The 24,979-nt window shown below is 38.6% G+C and overlaps 1 protein-coding gene across 2 annotated transcripts in view; it reads left to right on the forward strand.

Annotated features, from left to right (window-relative positions):
- ABCG3 (ABC-2 type transporter family protein) overlaps positions 1-23,481 on the forward strand; it is a 49,418-nt gene extending 25,937 nt beyond the window's left edge. For both annotated transcript variants that reach the window (XM_077365684.1, XM_077365683.1), the window contains exons 8-12: positions 4,904-5,095; positions 6,494-6,580; positions 20,980-21,252; positions 22,036-22,143; positions 22,916-23,481. In XM_077365684.1, the coding sequence (XP_077221799.1) occupies positions 4,904-5,095; positions 6,494-6,580; positions 20,980-21,252; positions 22,036-22,143; positions 22,916-23,173 (918 nt within the window). In that variant the 3' untranslated portion in view covers positions 23,174-23,481. The remainder of the gene's footprint in view (positions 1-4,903; positions 5,096-6,493; positions 6,581-20,979; positions 21,253-22,035; positions 22,144-22,915) is intronic.
- The last annotated feature ends 1,498 nt before the right edge of the window (positions 23,482-24,979 follow it).

Consider the following 24,979-nt stretch of genomic DNA (forward strand, 5'->3'; position numbering starts at 1 on the left):
TTTGTGGCACTAATAAGGTGTTGATTGACCTTAGTGGCCTTTGTGGGTTAATGAATCGCATCCCTAGCTACCATAGGGAGTCTCCTTTCCGCTTTCTAGTTCGGATCTTACTTTGGGGTGCCTCTAATACTTTCAATTTGAGTATTCGTAGTAAGCTGGACTCACCTTCTCTGATAGTGGCGTCTATACTTTCTGGTGGAATTTGTGGGATGGACCTTCTGTCGGGTCATCGAAAGGAGTTGTCTGAGTACATGGTTGATCATACCTTGTGTATAAGTAAGAAATTGGGGTTGGTTTTTGCGGGTCCTGAGGAAGTGTACAGAGTTGAACTCAAGGAAGCGGAACAAAGAGAAGCTGGCAGGAATTCTTGTTCTAATGGGTCCACTGACTCTAGTTCGAGAAGATTGGATAGGGAATTACTTAGATTAAAAACGAATATCAATTATGATTTAGGATCTTGTGGGAAGAGCGCTCTAATGAAGAAGAAAGGGAGATCTTCAGGTGCTAGGTTGGGGAAGCTTACTACTAATTAAGTGATATTATGAAGATACTTTCTTGGAATGTTAACGGTTTGGGGTCCCAGGAGAAAAGATTTCAGGTAAAAGAATTGTTAAAAGTTTGGAAGCCAGAGGTTGTTTGCTTTCAGGAAACAAAATTGGCCTCTATCAGTAGACTGGATATCAGAAGTATGGGTTTCAATAAAGAGTGGGACTTTGTCTTCTTAGCTTCAAAAGGGGCTTCCGGCGGCATTTTGTTAGCCTGGGATAATGTCCGATGGTCTAATAAGGAGGTGTGGACTGGAGATCTCTCTTTATCAGCTTCTTTTCAAAAGGTGGTGGATAAGTCTGAGTGGCTTTTTCTGGAGTCTACGGTCCTATTTCAACAGCAGAGAAAGCCCTTTTTTGGGAGGAACTGGTAAAGGTAAGAGAGAGATGCTCTCTTCCTTGGTGTATTGGGGGTGATTTCAATGAAATTAAGGAAGTAGGGGATAGGTTGGGGTGTAATAGAGTCAATAATAATATGAAGGTTTTTTTTTATTTCATAGAGGACAATGAGTTGGTGGATCTTCCTTTGGGTGTGCCTCCTTTACCTGGGTCCGTGGTCAAAGTAGAAGTAGGCTAGATAGATTTTTGATTTTTGGGGATTGGTTGGATGTCGTTTCCGAGGTTTTTCAGAAAGCGATTCCGCATTCGGTGTCTCATCACTGTCCCATTTTATTAGATCCTAGAATGGAATCGTGGGGTCCATCTCCTTTTAGATTTGAGATTGCTTGGTTGGAGTCTCCCCAGATGGAGGAGAGATTAAGGGGGTTGGTGGTCTTCTTATAAATCGGAAGGCCCAGCTGACATAGTCATTGGTAATAAACTGAGATATGTTAAAGCAAACCTGAAAGCTTGGGTAAAGGAGAAAAAGATGCTTGACCATGGTAGAAAGCGTTGGCTGGAGAATCGTATGTTAGAATTAAATGCTTTGGGGGAGTGTGGGTTATCTTCGGAAGAGGATTGGGAGGAGTTGGGAAGGGTAAATCAAGAACATAAGGGTCAGCTGCTTGCTGAAGAAATAACTTGGCGTAAAAAATCTTGAGTCAAGTGGCTTGTGAAGGGCGATAAAAACACAGCCTATTTTCATGCTATGGCTAGTGCTCATAGGAGAAGGAATAGAATTGAATCTCTGGTAATGGAAGGGGAAAGAGTTATGAACAAGGAGGTGATTACATCGGAAATTCTTAGTTTTTTCGAAGCATTGTACTCTTCTGATAATATTCTTCGCCCTATCTCGCAAGATGTTCTGTTTGATAGCTTAAGTCTGGAGGAGGCTGCAAACTTGGAAATCCCTTTTACCGAGGAGGAAATCATGAAAGGTCTATTCTCTTGGCTAAAGATAAAGCTCCTGGTCCGGATGGCTATCACCTGGCCTTTTTCCAAGTCTGCTGGGATGTTGTGAAATATGATCTGATAAGATTCTTCCAAGAATTCTTTGAAGGTTTGACTCTTGATAAAGGTACTGGTGCAACCTTTATCACTCTAATCCCAAAGGTAGAGGGGGCTTCAAAGGTGTCGGAATTTCGTCCGATAAGTTTAGTTGGTTGCCTATATAAAGTATTGGCAAAAGTGTTGGCGGATCGTCTCAAATTAGTTCTTCCTTCAATAATATCCGATAGTCAAAGCGCCTTTGTTAATAAAAGACAAATTCTTGATTGCTCTCTTATCGCAAATGAAGCTATTTATGTCTACAGGAGAAGCGGCGAAGGAGGGGTTTTGTGTAAACTTGATATGGAAAAGGCTTACTCTTGGCAAAATGGGTTTTGGTTCTCGATGGAGAGGATGGATTAGGAAATGTGTTTCTTCAGCTTGGTTCTCAGTTATCATTAACGGTTCTTCTAAAGGTTTTTTTAAATTTTCTAGGGGCTTGCGGCAAGGGGATCCTCTGTCCCCCTTTCTCTTTGTGATTGTTGCGGAGTCCCTTAGCCGGCTTATGAGAAAAGGAAGTGAGTTGGGTCTTTTTGAAGGGTTCTTAATTGAGAGTAATAAAGTGGAGGTCTCGCTCCTTCAATTCGCAGTTGATACTTTGCTTTTCTGTGCCCTTGTGATTTCCCAAATATTGAATCTTAAAGCTGTCTTACGGTGTTACGAGATGGTTTATGTTCAAAGATCTAATTTTTCGAAGTCAGGGTTATATGTTATAAATGTTCCTTCTTCTGAAGCTTCTATTTTTGCAAGAATTTTGGGATGCTCATTGAATTCTCTGCCTGATTCTTACCCTGGTCTTCCTTTGGGGGTAGGAAGATCGAATAAACACTTTTGGAATTCAATCATCCACAGAGTCGAGAGGAGATTAGATTCCTCGAAACGCAACTTAGTCTCTAAAGGAGGTCGGTTGGTTCTCATTAAAGCAGTTCTATCAAATATTCTGATTTATTTTCTTTCCTTGTTCAAATGCCCTGTAAGCGTAGTGCTTAGAATTGAACAAATTCAAAGGAGGTTTTTGTGGGGAGGTTCTCATGCCTCTGGTGGAATTCCCTTGGTTAAATGGAGCTCTGTATGCTTCCCATTGAAAAATGGAGGTCTCAGAATAAGGAGAATTAAAGGTTTTAATACGGCTCTGTTGGGAAAATGGCTTTGGAGGTTTGGATCGGAACCTTCTGCCTTATGGGTTAAAGTAATAGGGAGTAAATATGGGGCGAGGGAGGGGAATTAGTGTATTGCGGATAATTTTAAGTTCAAAGGTCTAACTGTTTGGAGGGATATTTTGAAGGTTGAGGTCTTATTTAGCAAAGGTATTTGCTTTAAGGTTTATGTTGGAGATAGAATTCGTTTTTGGTCAGATCCGTGTTGCTCGACATTTCCTCTTAAGGTATTATTCTCTGATTTGTTTTTGGTCTCTTCTCAGAAGGTGGCTTGGGTGGCGGATTGCTTTGAGAGGGTTAACTCGATAGTGGTTTGGAAGCCGAAGTTTAGAAGGAACTTTTTTGATAGAGAGTTGAATTCAGTTTTAGAGTTGATGTCCTTGATTGAAGGGTGATATATTAAGAGGAGGGTGGCCGATTCCCGTGTGTGGTTTTAGAGTACATCCGGATTTTTCTCTGTTAAATCCTTTTATCATCATTTGGTGTGTAGCGAAGTAGAGCCTCTGTTTGCTTCGATCTGGAAGTTCTCTTGCCCGCCGAGGGTCTCCTTTTTTGCTTGGGCAGTTTGTTGTGGTCGTATTAAGACAATTGATTTCTTGAGGAAGAGAGGAATGACTTTGGTAAACCACTGCCCTTTATGTTTATCGGATGGCGAATCCATTGATCATCTGTTCATTCATTGCAAATTTGCTTTAGATATATGGGGCTTTATTCTATCCCGTTTATGGGTTCTCCCTAACACCATATCAGATTTTATAAAAAGTTGGGAATGGTGTCTCTGGAAAAGAAAGGGTAAGATGCTATGGAAGATGTGTCTGTTGGCTTCATGGTGGTTCATTTGGCAGGAAAGAAATTCCCGAGTATTTGACGGTGTGGCAAAATCGTCTTGTTGGATATTTATCAAGATCATTGCAGCAGTCATTTCTTGGGCTCGAAGCCTTCCTTTGTTTCATTTCGTCTCAGCATATGATCTATGGGAAGGATGGCAGATTATTTGTAAGAAGGGAGTTAGTAAAGTCAAAATCAAGCAATCCTGGCTACCTCCTCCAGATGGGATGTTAAAACTGAATTTTGATGTTTCGTCTCTTGGCAATCCTGGTGATGCAGGGATTGGAGGGTTATGCAGAGATTCCAAAGGGGACGTTCTATGGGCTTTCTCGGGCCCCATTGGAGTGGCGGATGCTAATGAAGCTGAAGTGAGAGCAGTCCATCGTGGGATTAAGTTTTTGGATAATTCTCTGTTAGATAAGGTGATAGTGGAAGGGGACTCCTCTAATGTTGTTCACTGGCTTCTGGGTGCGGCTTCTCCTCCGTGGCGTTTTCTATCTTTCTTCAAGGAAATTGATGATATAGTTCTTGACTCGTCTATAATGTTTAAGCATGTGAGGAGATCTGCTAATTCAGATGCAGACTCCCTAGCAAGGGATGGTGTTTTTAGGACTAGTTTAGAGTGTTTTGATTATCTCCCACCTTGATTTTGTATCTTCGTTTTTCCTCTTTCTGTAAATTGCTTGAACCATCTTGGTTCATCTTTTAATATATTCTCTCTTTTACCGTCTAAAAAAAAAAGTTTTCCCGATTAACTACCTCTACCTGATTTTTTGTACATTTCTCGCTTCTTTTTTTTGGTATTTATCTAAAAGGGTAATAAAACATGACTAGTTTGATTTAATATCTACTATAAATGGCTTGAAGGCAGTGCATGAATATGTTGTCATTATGTTACTTCTTTCGCTAGATTTATTCATACTTCTTTTTGGAATTAATTTATTGCAGGAAGGACCACTTCTCAAAAGCAAGGGCAAGGCAAGTACTGCCACGCGAATTGCAGTTCTAACATGGAGGTCATTATTAATTATGTCAAGGGAATGGAGATACTTCTGGCTTCGACTGGTTCTCTATGTGCTTCTCACGCTCTGTGTTGGTACCATATTTTCCAACCTAGGGCACTCTCTGTCTTCTGTAGGGGTGAGTTCTTGAAATTGACCACCATTGATTAAATTAATCTTTGCACAGCCCAACTTTCTATCAAATCATCTGCATGGGGACATATATATACATACATATTTTTGTCAAAAATAATATTCTTCATTTACTCAATTTTCTCTCACCTGGCATGGTATTCATGGGATGTTTGAATGGTGTGTTATCCTGATATGCATATGGCAAGTTCATGCATGCTACTGTCATTTTCTCTAGCTGCCCCACCCACTTAAAGGATGGTCTCTTTAAATGACACCTTTCTACATGTCATTCTGGCCCAATTTAAATCCACTTCATCAACTTGTCTGTGAACGTAAAACTGAAACTCCAGCAAAATAAACCAATTTGAGAAGAAAATATAGCCTACAATACTATTATAGCAGTACAGAACTTGGACTTCCTTGCTAGCATGCATGCATGCATATGTATGTGTGTGTGTTTGCTAGGGACGATCGCAGAAGTTATTTTGCGGCTGGGCTGTTGCATGTGAGAGCAGCCACAAAGGCTCACTTTTCAGCAGAGGTGCTGCTCTCACATGCAACAGCCCAGCCGCGAAATGCCTTCTATGATGGTCCCTAGCAAATCCCATATATATATAGTAGAAAAATGATATCCACATTCCATGTTTTGATAATAATGGCACTCGTCTCTTTATTTGTACTTTTCTGGTTGTAGGTTGACAACTTGTTGATGATTATAAAATCCTGTAACAAATGATTAAATGTGTAAAATGAAAGGAAGGAGTGCCATTATTAAAACAGGGAACTATGGATATCAATTCCCTATTAAAACAGGGAACTATGTAGTCTCGAGTAACCTATGTGGATTTATCACTCCTGTTGTTATCATGATGTGGCAGTATGGTTGGATGATCTGGACCAAGTAACTTGGATGGGCCATGGTACAAAACTCTCATCGCTTAGACAAGCAATGGTCTGATTGATGGGCTTTAAATGGACTCATAAAATATTCTATAATCCATATACAACGGGCAAGAGTCCATTGATTAGATCCCTAGGGTTGTTCAATTGGCATGGCTTTTGTACCATGGCCCATCCATTAGAGGAGGACCTGCTTTATGGATGATCTGAATCATCCAACTGTACCACCGTTGGTACTATTGTGGCAGCTGATGAATCCACATTGATTAATCGGATTTCGGTTGGGACCGAAGCCGAAATTTTTTTAAATATAGTATTAGTCTGAAATTAAAGGCCGAAATTACGGAAATAATAAAATAATACTTTTTTTGTTACCGGATTTCAGCCAATTTCCGAAACCGAAATTTAAATCCATGCCCAAGATAATCTCATATGCAACATGCATTTTTCAACAGAATTGCATGGCTTGTATCTATGCTTATTTTGTATCTCTTAATTGCAGGTAATGGTTGCAGCTGTGTTTGTCTTTGTATCATTTACATCACTGCTAAGCATTGCCGGTTTGCCTGCTCATATAAAAGAAATCAAAGTAAGTTGAATGCAATCATTTACTTAGCGGTTAGTTGGCTAGTAAGCAAACCCAAATGTTATTTCCAAGAGATGAATGCCTTTTGTTTAAGATTTATCTAGTGTATGTTGGATGTAAACTCATAGTGCTGCTATCCATATTTCTTACACATCATATTTTCCAGGTTTCTTCCTTGAAAACCTTCATATTAACACAGTACCTCTGCCTAATCTACTCATTGGTGTTATGGTATCTTGGTCATCTTGTCATGCAAATAGTCTTGGATTTTAGTTCCTTAATCTATCATTTTTGGCTGGCAATGTCGGCATATGTTTTTGTCATAATTGAGTTATCATGTGTTGTTTTATTCATTGCTGCTTTTGTTTGGGCTGAGTCCTAGTGTGCAGCCCCATGACAGTATAAGCTGTCTTTTACCAGTACAGGCTGTGTCTGTTTGTTGCTGGAAACAAATAGTAAAGTACTATGCGATTCCTTCCCAACATGTTTATGCCCTAGTTATGCCATTAGAGGTGGATCAACAGTAGTAGTAACTACTAAAGACGACTTTTCAAATGGCTTGAGTATGAGATTTTTAGAAAATAAGATCCCTATTTGCTAAAGTTGGGGTTATTATAGCGAAAAGTCTTAGATAAAGAAATATCAAAATAACCCTGAATTATAATTCCTTTGGAAAATTGCAGAGTTTGTCCTTCTTATAGTGACAATATTATAATAATTGGAGAAGCAAAGAGGGCGTTTGTCTGGGCTTCTAGAGGATGGGAAGCTGCTCCTTGGATGTCCGCCATGTTTGGCAGGTCGACTTCTGTGGGAAGTCTCAAAGCCAGGTTTCCGGAAACTTAGGGACCTCAACTTCCTGTGGTCACACATGGCACCTTCGAGTTTCGACAGGAATCTGCGAAGTCGGCTTCTGAAAACCGGATTTCCAAACGAGCTTTGGTGGGAAGCTGGGTATTCTTGAAACCCGAAGCCCGAGCTTAATCCTGTCAAAGCACCGCTATACAGAGCCTTAGAGTCTTTAGAGTTGACTAGGTTGTCCTTGTTTAGGCAGTGTTTGGATGTAAAATTATATCTTATGTCAAATATTTGAAACTCAAAAAAGACATCTAAAGCATAGTTTCAAAACTCCCGCATCATCAACGAATCTTGATCCGAGTTTTTGTCCTACAAAGTCGATCAAAAAATCCTTTCTCCCGAGTTATGACTGCATCAATCGAGTACTCAGCCACGTCAACTGAGTGCTCGATCACGCCACATCGACTACTAGGATTTGCTTGGCCCGCATCCGCATTTTGAAACACTGATCTATAGTTTCCAAAAAATCTGCAAATTTTAGAAACCGTATTTTGGGCTGTTCGCAGAACTTAGTTAAATTGCAAATTGACTTGCTTTCTAGTCTTTTGGATGTTTGTCTGCTTTTCAAAGACACAATTTGACAATCTATAATCAAAAGTTCAAAACTATAAAATTACCCAATGTCTATGGAGAGAAATAGAGAAACAAAGCCATGGAACTCAATTATTCTCTGATGCAATGAAGGGGCTGGTAATTAAATTTATAACCCTGTGTGCGATACATCTCAGGATTAATTAATTTAATTTTCTGAAACATTCTGATTTTAGCATCAGATTAACGATCTCTCCCCAAAGTTTCATAAATCACAAGAAATCAATAATTTCAGATTTTCCAAATTTTAAATTTCACTATTTCAGCACTTAATCTTTTGATCCAAGCATCGATATCTGAAGTGATCTTTAGAAAATCAGAATCCACACAAAATATCAGATTCCTGAAATTTTAGAATGTGCAGAACTTGTTCTATAAGGCAAATATTGATACCTTTATTAGGGAGCCTAAGGAAGAGGCTCAAAGCACTGCAAGCAGCCAAAGAGCACAAACCCAAAGGGTCCGTTTGGTTGCACCAAAAAGTGGGAAAATCAAAGTAAAAGGACACATTTTTCATTTCCTAGCATTGTTTGGTTGTCATTTACTATTCACATGCCGGCGGTAAGTTTTCCAAATGTAAGCCCTTTTGTGTTTGACTTTCCTCTTAAATCAAGAGAAAAAGGAAATTAAAGAAAGGGTCCGTAAGCAGTGAAAGAACCCAAACCCAAGAAGAAAGTGCATATTTGAGCTAAATTTTAGACTGAAAATAGCATGGGAGGTATCTTCATGGTGCTGAAATTTCTGCGTGAAATTCAGATCAATCCTACAAAGATGAAGAAATCCTGCAGGAAATAAAGTTTCTTTGATATCTTCCAATCTTCCGCATGATGAAGAAAGAAAATAGGCAAAAATTGCTCACAAATTGTGGGAGGAAACTTAGTAGAAATTGATATATTAATGCTAAAAACAGCAAATTCATGTGAACAGTTAAAAACCCTTCAAAATTCCCCGTTAGGTGCAAAGCGCAAGATATTTAAAATATACATAAAATGGCATAGATAACATTAAAGTGCATAAAGGTAGTTGATGTTTGCAACAGCAAACGTTATAAAATATTTGAATTTGATTCAAAAGTTAAAATAAAGGAACAAATCATTAAATGCATTCCAAAGCATTAAATGTATATAAATTCCAACATATACAATCCTATTACTCTGTGTTTATGGCACTGTGGATGAAATAGGATATGTTATCACTACAACAGATTTTTGATGCACCACATTAGGAATTTATGCAATTCCAAGAGTGAAGGTAATGCAATTCCTTATGAGATTACATCTGAAGATTTAGACAGTGATGGAGGACAGCTTCCCAATTTACAATCTGCTGTGTTGGCACTACTTGAGGTGGATACCTGGATTTTCCCTCGGGCTCCAATAGGCCGCCGAAATCCATCCTCCTAGAACACTATTTTCTTGACTCGGGGTCACCGGTAGGCAAAGACAACCATATTTGAGAAAAGTTTAATGTTACGTGTAAGAAGTTTGGGCTGGTAGAATCAAACTATAAGAAACGAAACACTTTTGCTCTTACTATTGTAGACCTGGTCACGTTATTACAAGCACAGATCAAGCTCTTTCTAAATAATGGCGTCTTAGGTTAGCTTTGTTCACCCTCCTTCTTTATGGCGCTTAGATTTTAGTGCCTCTAATCATATGACTGGAGTGAACAAGAATCTTGCCACTATTTATAAGTACTCTGGCCATCAAAGATAGTTCCTGCTAGTGGTGATCTCTTACCCATTTCTGGACATGGTTTTGTTTCTCTTTTGATTTTACCTGATTGTTTCTTCTTAAGATGTTTTATTTGTTTCTAATTTATCTGCAAATTTACTTTTCGTAGCTTGGTTAGTAAAAACAATTTTCTTTCTCATTTTCTTCTGGTAATTGTGTTACCCAAGATCTGCACACGGATTAACAGATCAAGTTAGGGCATAGGTGTGGACGGATCTATTTCCTTGACTTTGATAAGGGAGTTAAATCCTCAGCTTGTTTGTTTGCTCATTCTTCCGTGGATTTTTAGTTAGGACATAGTTTGTGGTCTTTCGCATGGATGTTCAGGTCATCCACATAAAGATCAATTAAAATCATTGTTATATTTTTGGTTCATTATTAATAAAGATAATGTTTCTCGGGTGTCTTTTCCTACCCATGATGAAACTTTTCTCAGTGAATAAGAGTACTACTACGTTATCTCTTCTCATCACCAATCATGTCACTGCAGCACCTTATTCACTAGTACACAGCATGTGTGGGTCCAAGACCAGTTTCAAATCATCAAGGTTATCGCTAGTTTGTTATATTTATAGATGATTTTTATTGTAGATATGGTTTTTTCTTTTACAAAGAACGTCATAACTCATAAGTGATAAATATATTCCACATCTTCTTGAAACCCCGATTTCTGTTTGCTATTTAAGATTCTCTACTTTGATTCAGGGGGAAAATACCTTTCTAATGAATTTCAACATCTATTACAAAAGGAGGGCATTTTTTCTCCTAAGAGTCTCCCCCAGTCTCCTCAATATAATGGTGTTGTTGAAAGGAAGAATTAACATTTACCTTTTTATTTGATTCCTTCTTATCAAGTCCATTGCATTACATTTCCTTTGAGTTGATGTTGCACTTACTACTGTTCATTTGATTAAATTGTCAGTTTTCCAGTGTTTTGCAAAATCAGTCTCCTTACCATCCTCTATTTGGGAAGCTTTTTTTACTTAATGTTATTTTGCTGTGTTTGTTTGGTTCACCTTACTTGATATTAAAGAGTCTTTGCCCGTGCTGCCAAGTGCAATGAAGCACGGATGCGGGGTGCGGGTACGACACGATACGGGTACGGGGATACATTATTATTATTTTTAAATAGGATACGGGTGCGTTGGGGGTACGCTGAATATAATATATTTTTATATTTTATTATATATTTATAAATAGGGATTTGCTAGCGTCCATCGCAGAAGGCATTTCGCAGATGGTCTGCTGCATCTGACAGCAGCCACCTCGTGAATGAAGGCAAAATCTGCTGAAAAGTGAGCCTCTGTGGCTGCTGTCAGATGCAACAGATCATCTGTGAAATGCCTTATGCGATGGACGCTAGAAGATCCCTTATAAATATTAAAAAATTAAATATTTTTGTTAAAGAATTCAAAAAATTTAATTGGAGAACAATCAAATAACAATAACATCACCAAACTCTAATATTACTTCACCAAAATCTAATATTACTTCTAAATTGTTAAGTTTTTAATTGAGGGATATATATATATATATATAGAGGAAAGTGAAGCTACACCGCCGGCTTAAAATACAATGGGCCCACATTGTTTTAGTGATCCAAAGAATTCATTTGATTGGCCCTCACATAGATAGGGTGTCCACCAAAAATCAGCTCCATAGGATCATCCCAACCCTACGATTTGTGGAGGCAAAAATGGACGTGTAAAAACCTTCACAAATTTGTCCATTTTTGCCTCCACAATTTGAAGGGTTGGGATGATCCTATGGAGCTGATTTTTGGTGGACACCCTATCTATGTGAGGGCCAATCAAATGAATTCTTTGGATCACCAAAACAATGTGGGCCCATTGTATTTTAAGCAGGCGGTGTAGCTAAGTTAGCTACACCGGCGGTGTAGCTTCACTTTCCTCATATATATATATATATATATATATGAGAAAAGGGTTCCTGCGCTCGAGTGCTAGAAACAGGGGTGGGGCCACATTGGGGTGGTGATCCTAAGCATTCGTTTGACAAGCCCCATCATGGATGGCGGGTGTACAAAAAATCAACTCCATTGGACCATCTTAGGGTGTCCATTTGTGGGGGAGAAAATGGACAGATACTGTTTATCCACAAATCTGCCCATTTTCACCCCACAAATGGACACCCTATGGTGATCCAATGGAGTTGATTTTTGGTGGACACCCTATCCATGAAAGGGCCCATCAAATGAATGCTTTGGATCCCCCCCCGCCCCCCCCACAATGTGGCCCACCCCTGTTTCTGTGCTCGAGCTTAGATAAGCTTATCTGCGCTCGAGCGTAGGAACCCTTCTGTGTGTGTGTGTGTGTGTGTGTGTGTGTGTGTGTGTGTGTGTGTGTGTGTGTGTAGTTGAGAAAATCCGCCGGGCAATCCAATCCAACCGTGCACAAATTTAATGGAAAAATAAAATAAACCAAACAAGCCACAAGATGAACACCGAGATTTTATGGGGTTCGGCCAAGCCTACTCCACGGGCGAGAAACACGATCTTCTACTATGAGAAAAACAATATACAAGGATTACAATGGATTAAACCAAAACCCATAAACCCGCAACCCTTTCCTTGCTTCTCAAACCAAGACCGTACCCAAGAGTAATTTGAGAGAAAACCCCAAGAGAATAATACTCAAGAGAAAAACCCAAGAGAAACCCACAAAACACAAGAAAAAAAAAATCTCTTTTTTTCTCATCTCCTCTTCTCTTCTTTTTCTCTCACTCCACCCTTGCACGTTCCCACACACCACATAAGAGAAAAGACCTCTCCTATATCCTAGGTTTCCAAAAAAACCTAAAAAGTTAGTTTCTATTTTTGCCTTCTTGCCTTCCCACCCAAGCAACCTAGTGGTTGGGGAAAATAAGGCAACTTTCCCAACACACACACACACACACACACACACACACACACATATATATATATATATAGAGGAGAGAGAGGAAAAGGATTGTACGCTCGAGTGTACCTAACCTTAGGTACGCTCAAGTGCCAAATCACATGGGTCCCACATATTTTTTGGTCATCTAAACCATTCATTTGCAAGGCCCCATCATAGATAGGGGGCATACCAAAAATCAGCTCCATAGGATCATCCTAACCCATCCATTTGTGGAGGTCAAAATGGACAGACACTGTTTGTCCACAAATCTGCCCATTTTGCCCTCCAGTTTTGGAGGGGTTAGGATGATTCAATGGTGCTGATTTTTGGCACACACCATATCTATGATGGGGCCTTGCAAATGAATGGTTTAGATGACCAAAAAAAATGTGGGACCCATGTGATTTGGCACTCGAGCGTACCTAAGGTTAGGTACACTCGAGCGTACAATCCTTTTCCTCATATATATATATAGAGAGAGAGGAAACTGTTGGTGAGCTTAAGCTCACCAAACTTGTGGTGAGCTAGCTTGCCCAATCACATTGGGGCCCACTTTGTTAGGATGATCCAAACCATTCATTTGAAAGTCCCTTACATAGATGGGGGGTGTACAAAAAATCAGCTCCATAGGATCATCCTAACCTCTCCATTTGTGGAGGACAAAAATGGACAGACACAAATCTGCCCCATTTTTGTCCTCCACAAATGGAGGGGTTAGGATGATCCTATGGAACTGATTTTTGGTACACCCCCTATCTATGATAAGGCCCTGCAAATGAATGGTTTGGATCACTCCCCAAAATGTGGGACCCATGTGATTGGGCAAGCTAGCTCACCATAAGTTTGGTGAACAGTTTCCTCATATATATATATATATATATAGGGAAATGATATCAGCACTTCACTGTTTTTATATCCACGCTCTCCTTGCTTGTCTTTTAGTATTTAATGGGCTTGTGAGAGCTTTTTGGGAACTGTAATAATCTGTTGACAGCCTTTTAAATACTAAAAGACAAGTTAATACAGTGTGATATTAAAACATTGGAGTGTTGATATCATTTCCCTATACATATTATTGATATTTTGATATATTCACCCCCCACTTTGTTAATTGGGACAGCCTCTCTATTGTAAATTTGTAATTTTGAATTTAATTCGAACCGGGTACGCACCCAAGCGCACCCGTTACATACCCAAACCCCCAAACTGGATTTTCGTTTTGTTTGTTGTTTGTGTGTGTTCCGGGTACGCACCCAAAGAGTACCCAAGAGCACCCACACCCGATACGCACCCGACACGGGTGCATGGGCCTCTGAAGAGTACCCGTGCTTCTTAGGCTATTGTGTCTTTGTTTGTTATGGGGATTGACAAAAGAGTTTTAGATGGTATTATATTTAAAAATAGTATGCACTTCTCGTGTGATGTTATCTTCTTGGAAATTTTTTATTTTATTCCCTTTGTAATTACCTTTAATGATGACATTATTTTTGGTGCTTCTTCAGTCTCTTGTGTTTTGATTAGGGTTGGAGTAGACCTCTTCTTGAATCTTGATCTACATCTTGAATCCAAGGTTTTGAATTTTTGTTACAGTGTCGGTTTCAGTTGCCACAGAAACAAAATGATGCAGGAAAATGCCTAATTTAGGAAAAATCCTACACTACTAATGGGATTAAGACTTTAGGATAGTTTAGGGCGTACGCGGAAAACTAAAAGAACACTTAACAATTAACCTAGTGCTAAATTAATTTATGGACATCATCAATAATGAGACCTAAATAGCATAAATAATTGTAAAGATCATAATTGAGCATGAACGAAACCTTATACAAATCAATCAAAGCGATAAAGATTCGAAAGATGAATTGATAATAGAAGGATTAGTCTGAAACTGGGCTTACGCATGTAACCAATTAAAAGAACTAAAAGATAATGTAAGACCTATCAATTAAATGTAACAAAAGCATGAGAAATTAATAATAATCAATGAAGAAAACAAAAAAAATGTCCAACAGCAGAAATTGGGTCAAAACAATCCAGATTTAGGCCGTAGGGGTATTTTGGTAATTTCTGCAAATTAAAAGAAACTGCTGTCCAAATCTTAGGTAAGAGTTTAGGTAGGTAAAAGAAAGGTAATTCTAGGGTTTAAGTTCTGATTTGATGGTAGGTTTAGGTTATGGATCTTTAAAAAGGGTTTCCGGGCTTCAAAAGGGTAAACCTTGCAATAGGGTTCAAAAGGGTTTGAAAGTTGAGATTCTTGTAAGTTTTATGTGAGGTTTAATCATTAAAAAAATCCCTTAAAATCTCAAAACAAGCTCTTGAAGAACAAGGGAGATCTATGGATTTTAGGTTTTTCAAGTTTTAGGGTTCAAGAAAATAGAAAATCTGATTTACTAACCTTGTTTGTGCTGATTTGATTGAAGAAATAGAAGAGAATAGATGAGATGAGATGAAAGAAGATGGTTCCAAACCACAAGAAGAAGAGAGAAGAAGAAAGCCCAAATTTCTGGCTTCAAGCAAAACGTCAATTCTATTCAATATTCAAAAAGTCCCTTGCATTGCTTTTATAAGATGTATTTATAAGAAAAGAAACCCTAGAAGATAACTTAAAACCTAAGCAACTAATCTCAACCATTCATCTAATCCAAAGTAAACTAAATAAAGTTAAAAACTTACCTAAAATAGTAATCCCGTAATTGACCTATCCCCGCTTCCTAAAAACACTCATAACTTGTTCAAATCACATCCAAATCATGTGATCTTGGGCCTATAGATAGGGAATTGAAAAACCTTTCTAATAATACAAAAAACACGCCAAAAGGATGAGATTTGATGCCTAAAAAGTAGGCTGCAAATAAAATGACGAAAATAGAAAATAAATAATAAAAAAAAACACCCATGTCTGTGTCCCATGCTAGAGTCTCCACCATCAGTCTCGTCCACTTCTGCGCTTATAAACCTTGAATCCATGCTTATTGTTTATGTCCCCATGACAAAAACTTTTTGGTTGCCACAGAAACAAAACTTTTCGGTTTCGGTTGAAATCCTATAAAATCCCAGAAACGTATGGAAACATGTGCAAATGATAGAATTTTAAGATGAAACTTCGGGGAATGCTAGAATAAGCACAAATACATGCTTAGAAACCATCACATAAGACAACCATATGTAATTTTTTAGCATCGAACACCTAGTGACATTCATTGTCTCACATGTGTGATAATTCAATAATTCCAAATTCGACATGTAATTCACATAAATATTTATACATAATACCTTAGTTATAAATTCCGTTCCGGTCGCCGTTCCGTTTTGGCTACCGGAACGGAACGTTCCGGTATTTCGGCCGTTTCGTTCGGCGTTCCGGTCGAAAAAAATAGTTAAAAATATGAAAAAAATTAGAAATTGTTAGAAAATATAAGGAACACTTAAATGAACTAAAAGACATCTTTATTACTTAAAAACCAAAGTTTAATACAACTAAGACATAAAAAAGTAGAACATAGAAGAACAAAAGCCAAATACACAGTGCCAGCCACATCTCATATCATCTCTAAATCTAAATCAAAATGGTGGTGAATCTGGTTGAGGATCATCATACTCAACCGACTGGTAGCCCTCATCATCGCCGTCACCACCACCTCTTGGAGGAGTGTCCTCAAGGTTTGCGTCCTCGTCCTCGTCGTCGGCCGCATCAACTCTAGAAGGCGCTTCAATATTTTCCCATCCAATGTCGTCTGGTGTCAGAATGACATCTTCATCTTCCGCAACCCAATCCATCATAACATCTAGGTGGTCTATACTCAGTGGGTCGCTAGTGGTAGAAGATCTTCTGTTTAAGTCCCTGAAAAGAATGTACAACATAAATTAATAAGTAATACTTAAAGTTTAAAGGCACGTGGTGAAATATGAGAAAATTAATTCTAATTCAATTAAGTAGCATACCTTTCTCGAAACTTGAGGTTGTAATGGACAAATACTAAGTCATTCAACCTCTGGTGCTCCAACTTGTTTCTTTTTGCCGAGTGGATGTGCTCGAAAGTGCTCCAGTTCCTTTCACATCCAGTAGCACTACAGGTTTGGCTGAGAATTCTGATGGCGAAACTCTGTAAGTCCTGGACGTTATTTCCAAACTGGTTCCACCATGCAACTGTAAAGGAAACAATAATAGTTAAGCATTTACTTGTGGAAATTTTAAATAAAATATACTTAATTAAATGAACAAACCAATATACTTGGTCCCAAACTGCCTCGGTTGTGGATTGCCATCTTCATTGCAAACATGCCAGTGGACTCCCGATAGTTCTCAATCTGACTGGTGATGGTGTCCTGTGTAACTTCATCAGGTACTAGTCGATTAATACATTCAATCAAACCTCGGGTGACTTCATGATGCTTGGAGAATGTAGGACTGAAAAAGAGAGCAGGGTTAAGAAAGTATCCCGCTGCATGGAGGGGACTGTGAAGCTGTTTGTCCCATCTTTGATCAATAATCCTCCAGATGGGAGCATAATCTGACTTCTTGTTCTTTAGCCTAGCCTTGATGTTTTCTTTGGCCCTATCCATGGCCTCATATATATAACCCATTGCTGGTTTGTCTTGCCGGTCTACCAAAGGCAGCACCTTCACCAATGGCTCGCTGATGTTTAGAATATGCTTGCAGTTGTCCCAAAATTGTTTATCCAACACTGTACTCACGATCTCTTCACTCAATCCATGTCGAATGTTCCTACTAGCAGCATACTCATCAGACACGAACATCTGTTGTAGGGCTTTCTTATGAAGCACTAGACTCTGTACACTAATGAAATTGGAAGCAATTCTAGTCCACGCAAGACGACACAAGTCTCTCCCACCCGTGAATTTCTGTCTCATCAAGTTCAATAGAGCTGCGTGGTTGTAGATAAACCTTGTAATCTTCCGAGCCCTGTCAATTGTGCTTCCTATGAGAGGAAACACATTTGGTTTGCCCAAGTGCTCTAAAATCAAGTCTAAACAATGGGCTGAACACGGAGTCCAGAAGAATGTGGCATATTTGATTTCTAACTTCTTCCCAGCAGCTTTATAACTTGGCTCACTATCAGTTATAAACTACACCACATTTTCCGGACCTACCTCCAAAACAATCTCATCAAAAATTGCAAACAATGCCTCAGCATTCTTCACTACGCCAGATGCATTAACAGATTTAAGGAAAACTACTCCTTTAGGACAGTACACTAAAAAGTTAATTAAGGCACGTTGTTTGGTGTCTGTCCATCCATTGGCCATAATGCTACAACCACTAGTTTTCCATGAATTCTTAACTTCCCCCAAGTAGTTGTGTACATCTTCTACAGTTTTCTTCAATATCCCCCTCCCCCTCCCGTAAATCGTGAAAAAAAGGCGCCTTATAACCTGAGCCTACTGCATTTATGGCATCAAACATTGGCTGCCAATATGGTGAATTAGCAACATTGAAAGGCAGGTTGGCATCATAGCAAAACATGCCAACTGCCATATTTGCCCGATCAAGTGTTACTTTTATTGCCAAAGCACTCTTAATGCTTGGCTGGGATCTAGGGGTTGTTCGTGCTGCAAAGAAATCTCTTAACCCCCCTGCAAGACCCTTCTTTTTCCTCTTTGCCCCACTCGGTTCTACAACAACTGCTTTCCCCTTATTCCTAGGCTGAGGTGGTCCCATCGGTTCGTCGTCCTCATCCCCCTCCCCCTCCTCCACATCTTCTTCTGGTGCGGCATAAAAACTACCCACCTCTGCCCTTGATACACTTTTCCTAGCCCTTTCTTTTCTCATTTCGTCTAACATTTGTGTCATTCTCCATTTTACATCGGCATTGACTTTTTTACATGCCGCTACATCGCCAGGAACACCCGCTAGATGTTCTTTAAACCGGGTTATACCTCCACCCTTTATGAGTTTTTCACAAAAGGTGCATTTAACACAGTTTTTTTGACCTGGAATTACTAGGCCATAAGCCCATGCCGGGTCATCCGATCTAGCGGGTGCGGAACCAATAGATGAGGCTCCTCCAGAAGAACTCATTTTTTAAGTTGAAATGGAGAGAAAGAGAATAAGGAATGAAAGGAAATTAAATCAAATAAAGCTTTAACTTTCCTCACGCCTTTTGGATGAGAGAATAAGTTGAAGAAGCCTTAGGTTGTAGAAGAGAAGCCCTTCTCTTTAGTATAGTAGAGCCTTTGATCTTCTTGAGCTTGTAGTGGAATTGGAATAATAAAAGCCTTTGAGATGATCTTTGTTGTTGTAGGAGAAGTAGATATAGTTGTATGTAGTGTAGTGTAAGAGATAAAAGAGTTCTAGTTGTAGGAGAAGATTTGAAGAGGAAATGAGTTGTGAAAAAACAATGGTTAGAGGGCTATTCATAGCTTTTGGGGTGAAAAATGACGCAAAATGCCCTCCCAACAGCTATAAAACGGTCATAAAATGAGGGTAGAAGTGTAAAAAACAGTCCCCAACAGCTATAATGACATTTCTGTAATTTTTGAGATTTTTATTTTATTTTTTTCAATTTTTTTTGCAAAAAGACGAAAAATGCCCTCCTAACAACTAATAAAACGGTCACAAAATGAGGGCAATGTGTAAAATACACTCCCCAACAGCCATAAATGAATTTATGTAATTTTTTGGATTTTGTTTTTATTTTTTTTGAATTTTTTTGAAAAAAGACAAAAATGGCCCTCCCAACAACTATAAAACGGTCATAAAACGAGGGCAAATCTGTAAAATACACTCCCCAACGGTCTTAATGGCATTTAAGTATTTTTTTTGAATTTTTTTTGAATTTTTTCCGCCTTTCCAGACCGTTCCGGCCGGAACAGGGAATTCCGGCCTGAATTTCGCCGGAAACCGGAATTCCGACCGGAACGGACCGGAATTCCGGCCGGAACGGAAAATATGCCCATTCCGTTCCGGCCGGAACGGAACGGAATTTATACCTTAGCATAATACATACACAACATTGCACATGCAATTCATATACATATTTATATAACACATACTGATAATTTGATATAGTATACCACTAATACACTTAACAATTTTTGTTCGGGGATGTATTTAGGTTTTGGTATGCGTTTCAATGGGGATGGAAATGGAAACATTTCGGTCATTTCGTTTCGGCTTCGGAGGAAATTTAAAACCATGCTTGCATTTAGGGTCTGGAACCATGTTAATGAAGTCATAAGAGGGGAGGAGAAGAGAGATAGGGAAGTCATAAGAGGAGAGAAATCATGAGTGATTCGCAATGTGGGAATGCTCTTTTTATTAATCACTTAACCTCAATAATGAAAGGGTATATTTTAAACTGGGTCCATAATCTTCCTTGGGCTTGGGCGTCGTTGTTCTTCCATGTCTTTCTTCTTCCATGCTGGTCATATTTTGCCGTGTTATCTTATTTTCTACGGCTTCAATTAATAATGAGAGGGTATAATAAAATTTTCTAAGAGGGAATATCAATGTCATAATTGGGATTTTGAATAAGACGACCTTTTCATTTTTCATTTTTTTTTCTTTTTGAATAAGTAATAAGAATAAGAGGTGTTAAGCTTTTTATCATCCTGGCATCGATAGAAAGAGTACGTCTTTGATTTCGTCCGAAAGGTTCTTTTATTCCCCCGGCTCCAAATGTGTAAAAGATCATAGCCGCACTTAAAAGCCGAGTACTCTACTGTTGAGTTAGCAAGCCGGAAAAATATGGTGTAGATACGATCGGAATAAAAATAAAATTAAAGTCAAGAGATTGGGATTGGAATGGTTCGGGCTGATGAATCCGCCCGTTTATATCAATGCGCAATAATTATAAAGAAAAGGAAGAGAAGAGTTTCAATTTTCCGGCTCTACATAACTCATCTCTTGTATTGAGAAAAGGAAATCATTATGAACAGTAAGTTAGGGAGACGTAAGAAAAAGAGAATGTCTCATTTTGCTTACAACCATTCTACTTAGTCGCTCTCTCTTTGTATGAAGCTGAGCTTTTTCCTGCTTTCTGTTTTTGTATTCTATCTGAAATATTATGTTCTTAAATAATAGCAGATGTTAGTTCCTAGGAAGAACTACGACATATAAGGTAACTTGTAATTGGTCATTAAAAAAAAGAGAAAGAAACTTTTAACCATCTTTGCACTGTATCGAAACCAATCCTATTTATTATCTGTAATAAACTTTTTGCAAATTGGCCATTAAAAAAAAAAAAAAGCTTTTTGCAAACTGGAATTCGCCAATAGATAGTCTACCAAAATTATTTGTATTTCTAAGAGTTAATGCTGACTTTTTTCTTGCAAACAAAATAAACTACTTTCTGTTTTGCAGGTATACACCCATGAAGCATCAAATGAGCATTCGGGAGCCTTTGTTTTCCTACTTGGGCACCTTTTGTCCAGCATTCCGTTCCTGTTCCTCATTTCCATTTCCTCTAGTTTGCTCTTCTATTTCTTAGTGGGAATGAGGAACGAGTTTAGCTTGTTGATGTACTTTGTGTTGAATTTCTTCATGTGCCTCTTGGTAAACGAAGGGCTTATGCTGCTTGTTGCTTCTATCTGGCTAGAACTTTTCCATAGCATTTTGACACTGGTAACCTTACACGTAAGTACTACTTTCATAAACCATTTTTTGATATTAATCCTGTAGCTGGAATATTTTAGAAAACAAGTAGGACTTCACTTTGCGAGATGACACACTGGTGGTATTGTCAAACTAACTAGCCGCCATTTTGACCAAGGTTTTAAATTTCGGTTTCGGTGTCAGTTTCAGCCAGCACCAAAATCTAAATATTTCGGTTTCGATGGAAATTTCTGTCGAAATAAATTAAAATTCGGTTATAATTTTTGGTATTTTTAAAATTTTGGTGGAAACTTTCTGCAATTTTGGTGGAAATCTTGTAAATGAGCGTGAAAACGAAATTTCGAAGAAATGTTGTAAAAAACCAATTCATTGCGTATTTCATTTCTCTCTTGGCAGAAACCGAAATATTTTGGCTGAAACGACATGCTAAATTTTAAACTATGATTGTAACACAATTGGCACAAGAAATCTGCTTCTTATTCAACAATTAATCTGTTTTAATGGGTTCTATATTATTTTCATTCTGATGTCCTTTTTTTTTATTGTTTATAAATTTCTTTGTTCCCCTAAAGTTGTCCCCAAACATATTCAATGCTTTCCTAAATCCATGAATATCCGATTGATTTTTTTCCTGAATCCAAACTTTGCATCTTCGCTACAACCACCCTGTATGTCCAAACTTGTGAGTAAAAGCAATACAAATCTGGGCTGGCAGAATAATTTGAAAATTTCTGTTTGAATGGGGATTTAATGCAAGTACTATATAAATAGCAAGATAATCTAATTGTTCTGTATGGTTTTCAGGTGATAATGATGTTGGTTGCAGGCTACTTCAGACTCCGAAATAATTTGCCAGAACCAGTATGGAAGTATCCAGTATCCTATATTGCTTTCCATACTTACTCTATCCAGGCAATCTCTCTCTCTCTCTCTCTCTCTCTCACACACACACACACACACACACGAGTATCCTATTTTGCTTTCCATCTCTCTCTCTCTCTCTCTCTCTCTCTCTCTCTCTCTCTCTCTCTCTCTCTCACACACACACACACACACATTCCTTCTATAGTAATCAAGAGATTTTATATGGTGTAAGCCCGTATAGTCCAGTGTTTTTCAAATAGTACTGTACGGCCCACATCATAAGATGATCCAAACCGCCCATTTGATGGGCCACAACGGAAATAGGTCAAAAGTGGCCGCCCAGTGCACGAGGCTCCCGCCATTGCGGGGCACAACGGAAGTAGGTCGTGCCCCAAAAATCATTTCCACATGATGATCCCAACCATTGCGGGGCACAACAGAAATAGGTTGTACCCCAAAAATCATTTCCACATGATGATCCCAACCCTCCGATCCTTAGGGGCGACAGTTCCTCTATAGATTGGGGGCACAGCCTATTTACGTTGTGGCCCCTCAAATGGCTATACAGTACTTTTTTGAAAAATACTGGACTAGACGGGCTTACACTATATAAAAACTCACTAATCTATATGCTCATGCTACCATTAAAAAAAAAAACAAAAAAACAATGCTCATTCTATAGGGACACCCATTGATTCAAAGTTCTCACGCCCATGGTCAGACATCCATGCGGATCATGGCTATCGAAATGCTTTTCACTTTCTACCCAAAAGGGTATCCTTATTCCTAATTGTTCCTCATTTGTGATGTAAATTTACAGGGAATTCTAGAGAATGAGTACATTGGGACTTCGTTTGCAGTCGGACAGGTAAGGACCATTTCCGGACTACAGGCCCTTCGCTCCTCATACAATATTTCTCCATCAAAAAATGCCAAGTGGTCAAACTTACTGGTCCTCTTTCTAATGGCGGTCGGATACCGCATAATCTTGTTCGTTTTGCTTCACTTTCATGTAAGGGAAAACATAGCCACTTGTAGATTTTACAGGCTCAACAGGAATACAACAAAGGCTAGGTGAACACCTTTTTTTTTTCGGATTTTCCCCTTCTGCACTCTGTAGAGCAATTTTTTGTTGTGTAGTTTCTATACTTATTTATGTTGCAGACATGCAATTTTGGGCTAAGAGCCTTCCTTGATTGGAAAACATACTCAGAAGCATTCTGAAATCTCAATGCCTTGAAGCACATGTTGAAGAAGGGGCGGTAAGGCACCATGGAGTCGGAGAAAATATATGTTTTTTTTTTTTTTAGAACACATTGTAATTACTGTTGAGCTTTGGTTGTGAAACATAACCAACTTATTGTAAGCCTTCTTTTGTTGTGGTTCCATGGTTTAGTCAAATATTTATCTGGGAGTTTTTATTTATTTTTTATTTTGGGTATAATATAATAATTAAGGAAAAAATAGAAAAACAAAAAAATCATGAAATTATCACTACTTTTTGTTGTAAAATATAAAAATGCCGTGGGCGTCGATTTATCACTGCCCATCATTTATTGGTTTTATGTAGCATTTTGTGGCATGTTCAACTCGCTGTGAAACTTGCTGCTGAGTATAATTTATGTAAGAGAACCACTAGGCAGAGAAATAATTCTAGATATTGGAAACACATGGGGTTCGTCGCTTGTATGGTTGCAAAATATATTGGAAAAAATATATGGAAAAATATCTTGGGAACTTCAGATAATGCTAAGTAAAATAAATTAGAATTAATAAAGATGTTAATAAAAAGGGATTTGCTAGGGACCATCGCAAAAGGCATTTCACGGACCGGCTGTTGCATGAGAGACCAGCAACACAGGCTCCCTTTTGCCTGTCTGCGAAATTCCTTTTCCAATGGTCCATGGCAAATCCCTACTAAAAAAAGGTTTAGGGGCTTTTCATCATGTGTCTTAGAGACAATATGCTATTGCCTTTTGCTACGGTCCATAGCAAACAAAAAGGTTTAAAGAAGTGCCTTATGTTGAATTGAATGAGGCTTTTCATCATATTTCGTAGAGACAATATCAATATGCGATGGTTCGCATTGAGTTGATTGACCTTTATATCCTAAGATGAGAAATTATATGGTGGACGGCCGTGCATGCACGTGCAACGCCCCCAAAAAAAACAGTGGGCCCACATTTTTTTGGGTGATCCAGATCATTCATATGTTGGGCGCTGATGTAGATAGGGTGGGCCCAGAAAATCTTCTCCATAGGACGTTCCTAAATATTCGATTTGTAGAGGTTTAAAATGGATGGCACAGTATAAAAACCTTCACGGATATGAGGGTTAGGATCATTCCATGGATAACATTTTCTGGGCACACCCAATATCCATGAGGGTCCAACAAATGAATGGTTTGGATCGACCGTGACAGAATCTTTTGGCTTTTTTTATTTTTGTAACGGCTAGTTAAAAACCATCATAGATGCCGAGCGGCTAATTTGAACAGTTAGAGTGATTAAAACCGTGTGCCTCAAATTGATCATCTTTGAATGTATTAGAGTAGGATTTCACTTGTATATCTTTTGAGAGAATATTGTAGTGAGTTGATTGTTGTATCAGCCTTTGTGAAGGCATTTTGTTTTTCATTAAAATTTTATTTGAAAATCAAATCAAGAACAAAAAGCAATTAAGCACGTGAAGAAAAAAACACAAGTGCACTAAGAAAATAAAGAAAGAGTGAAGAGACGAGTGAACCGTTCCTAGGTCAACTGCTGCCAAGGTGCTGGATTATTTTTAAATTTTTATGGCCGATTTGCCTCCGGTTGACCGAGCAACCCTAGGTCGACCGAGCCACATTGAATGGCTTTTTCTCTATTTTCTTTTGGTTTACCGA

This window comes from Tasmannia lanceolata, unplaced genomic scaffold (assembly GCF_043159265.1).
Source record: "Tasmannia lanceolata isolate RefF3 unplaced genomic scaffold, GAP_Taslan_0.1 ptg000021l, whole genome shotgun sequence".
Taxonomy (NCBI): domain Eukaryota; kingdom Viridiplantae; phylum Streptophyta; class Magnoliopsida; order Canellales; family Winteraceae; genus Tasmannia; species Tasmannia lanceolata.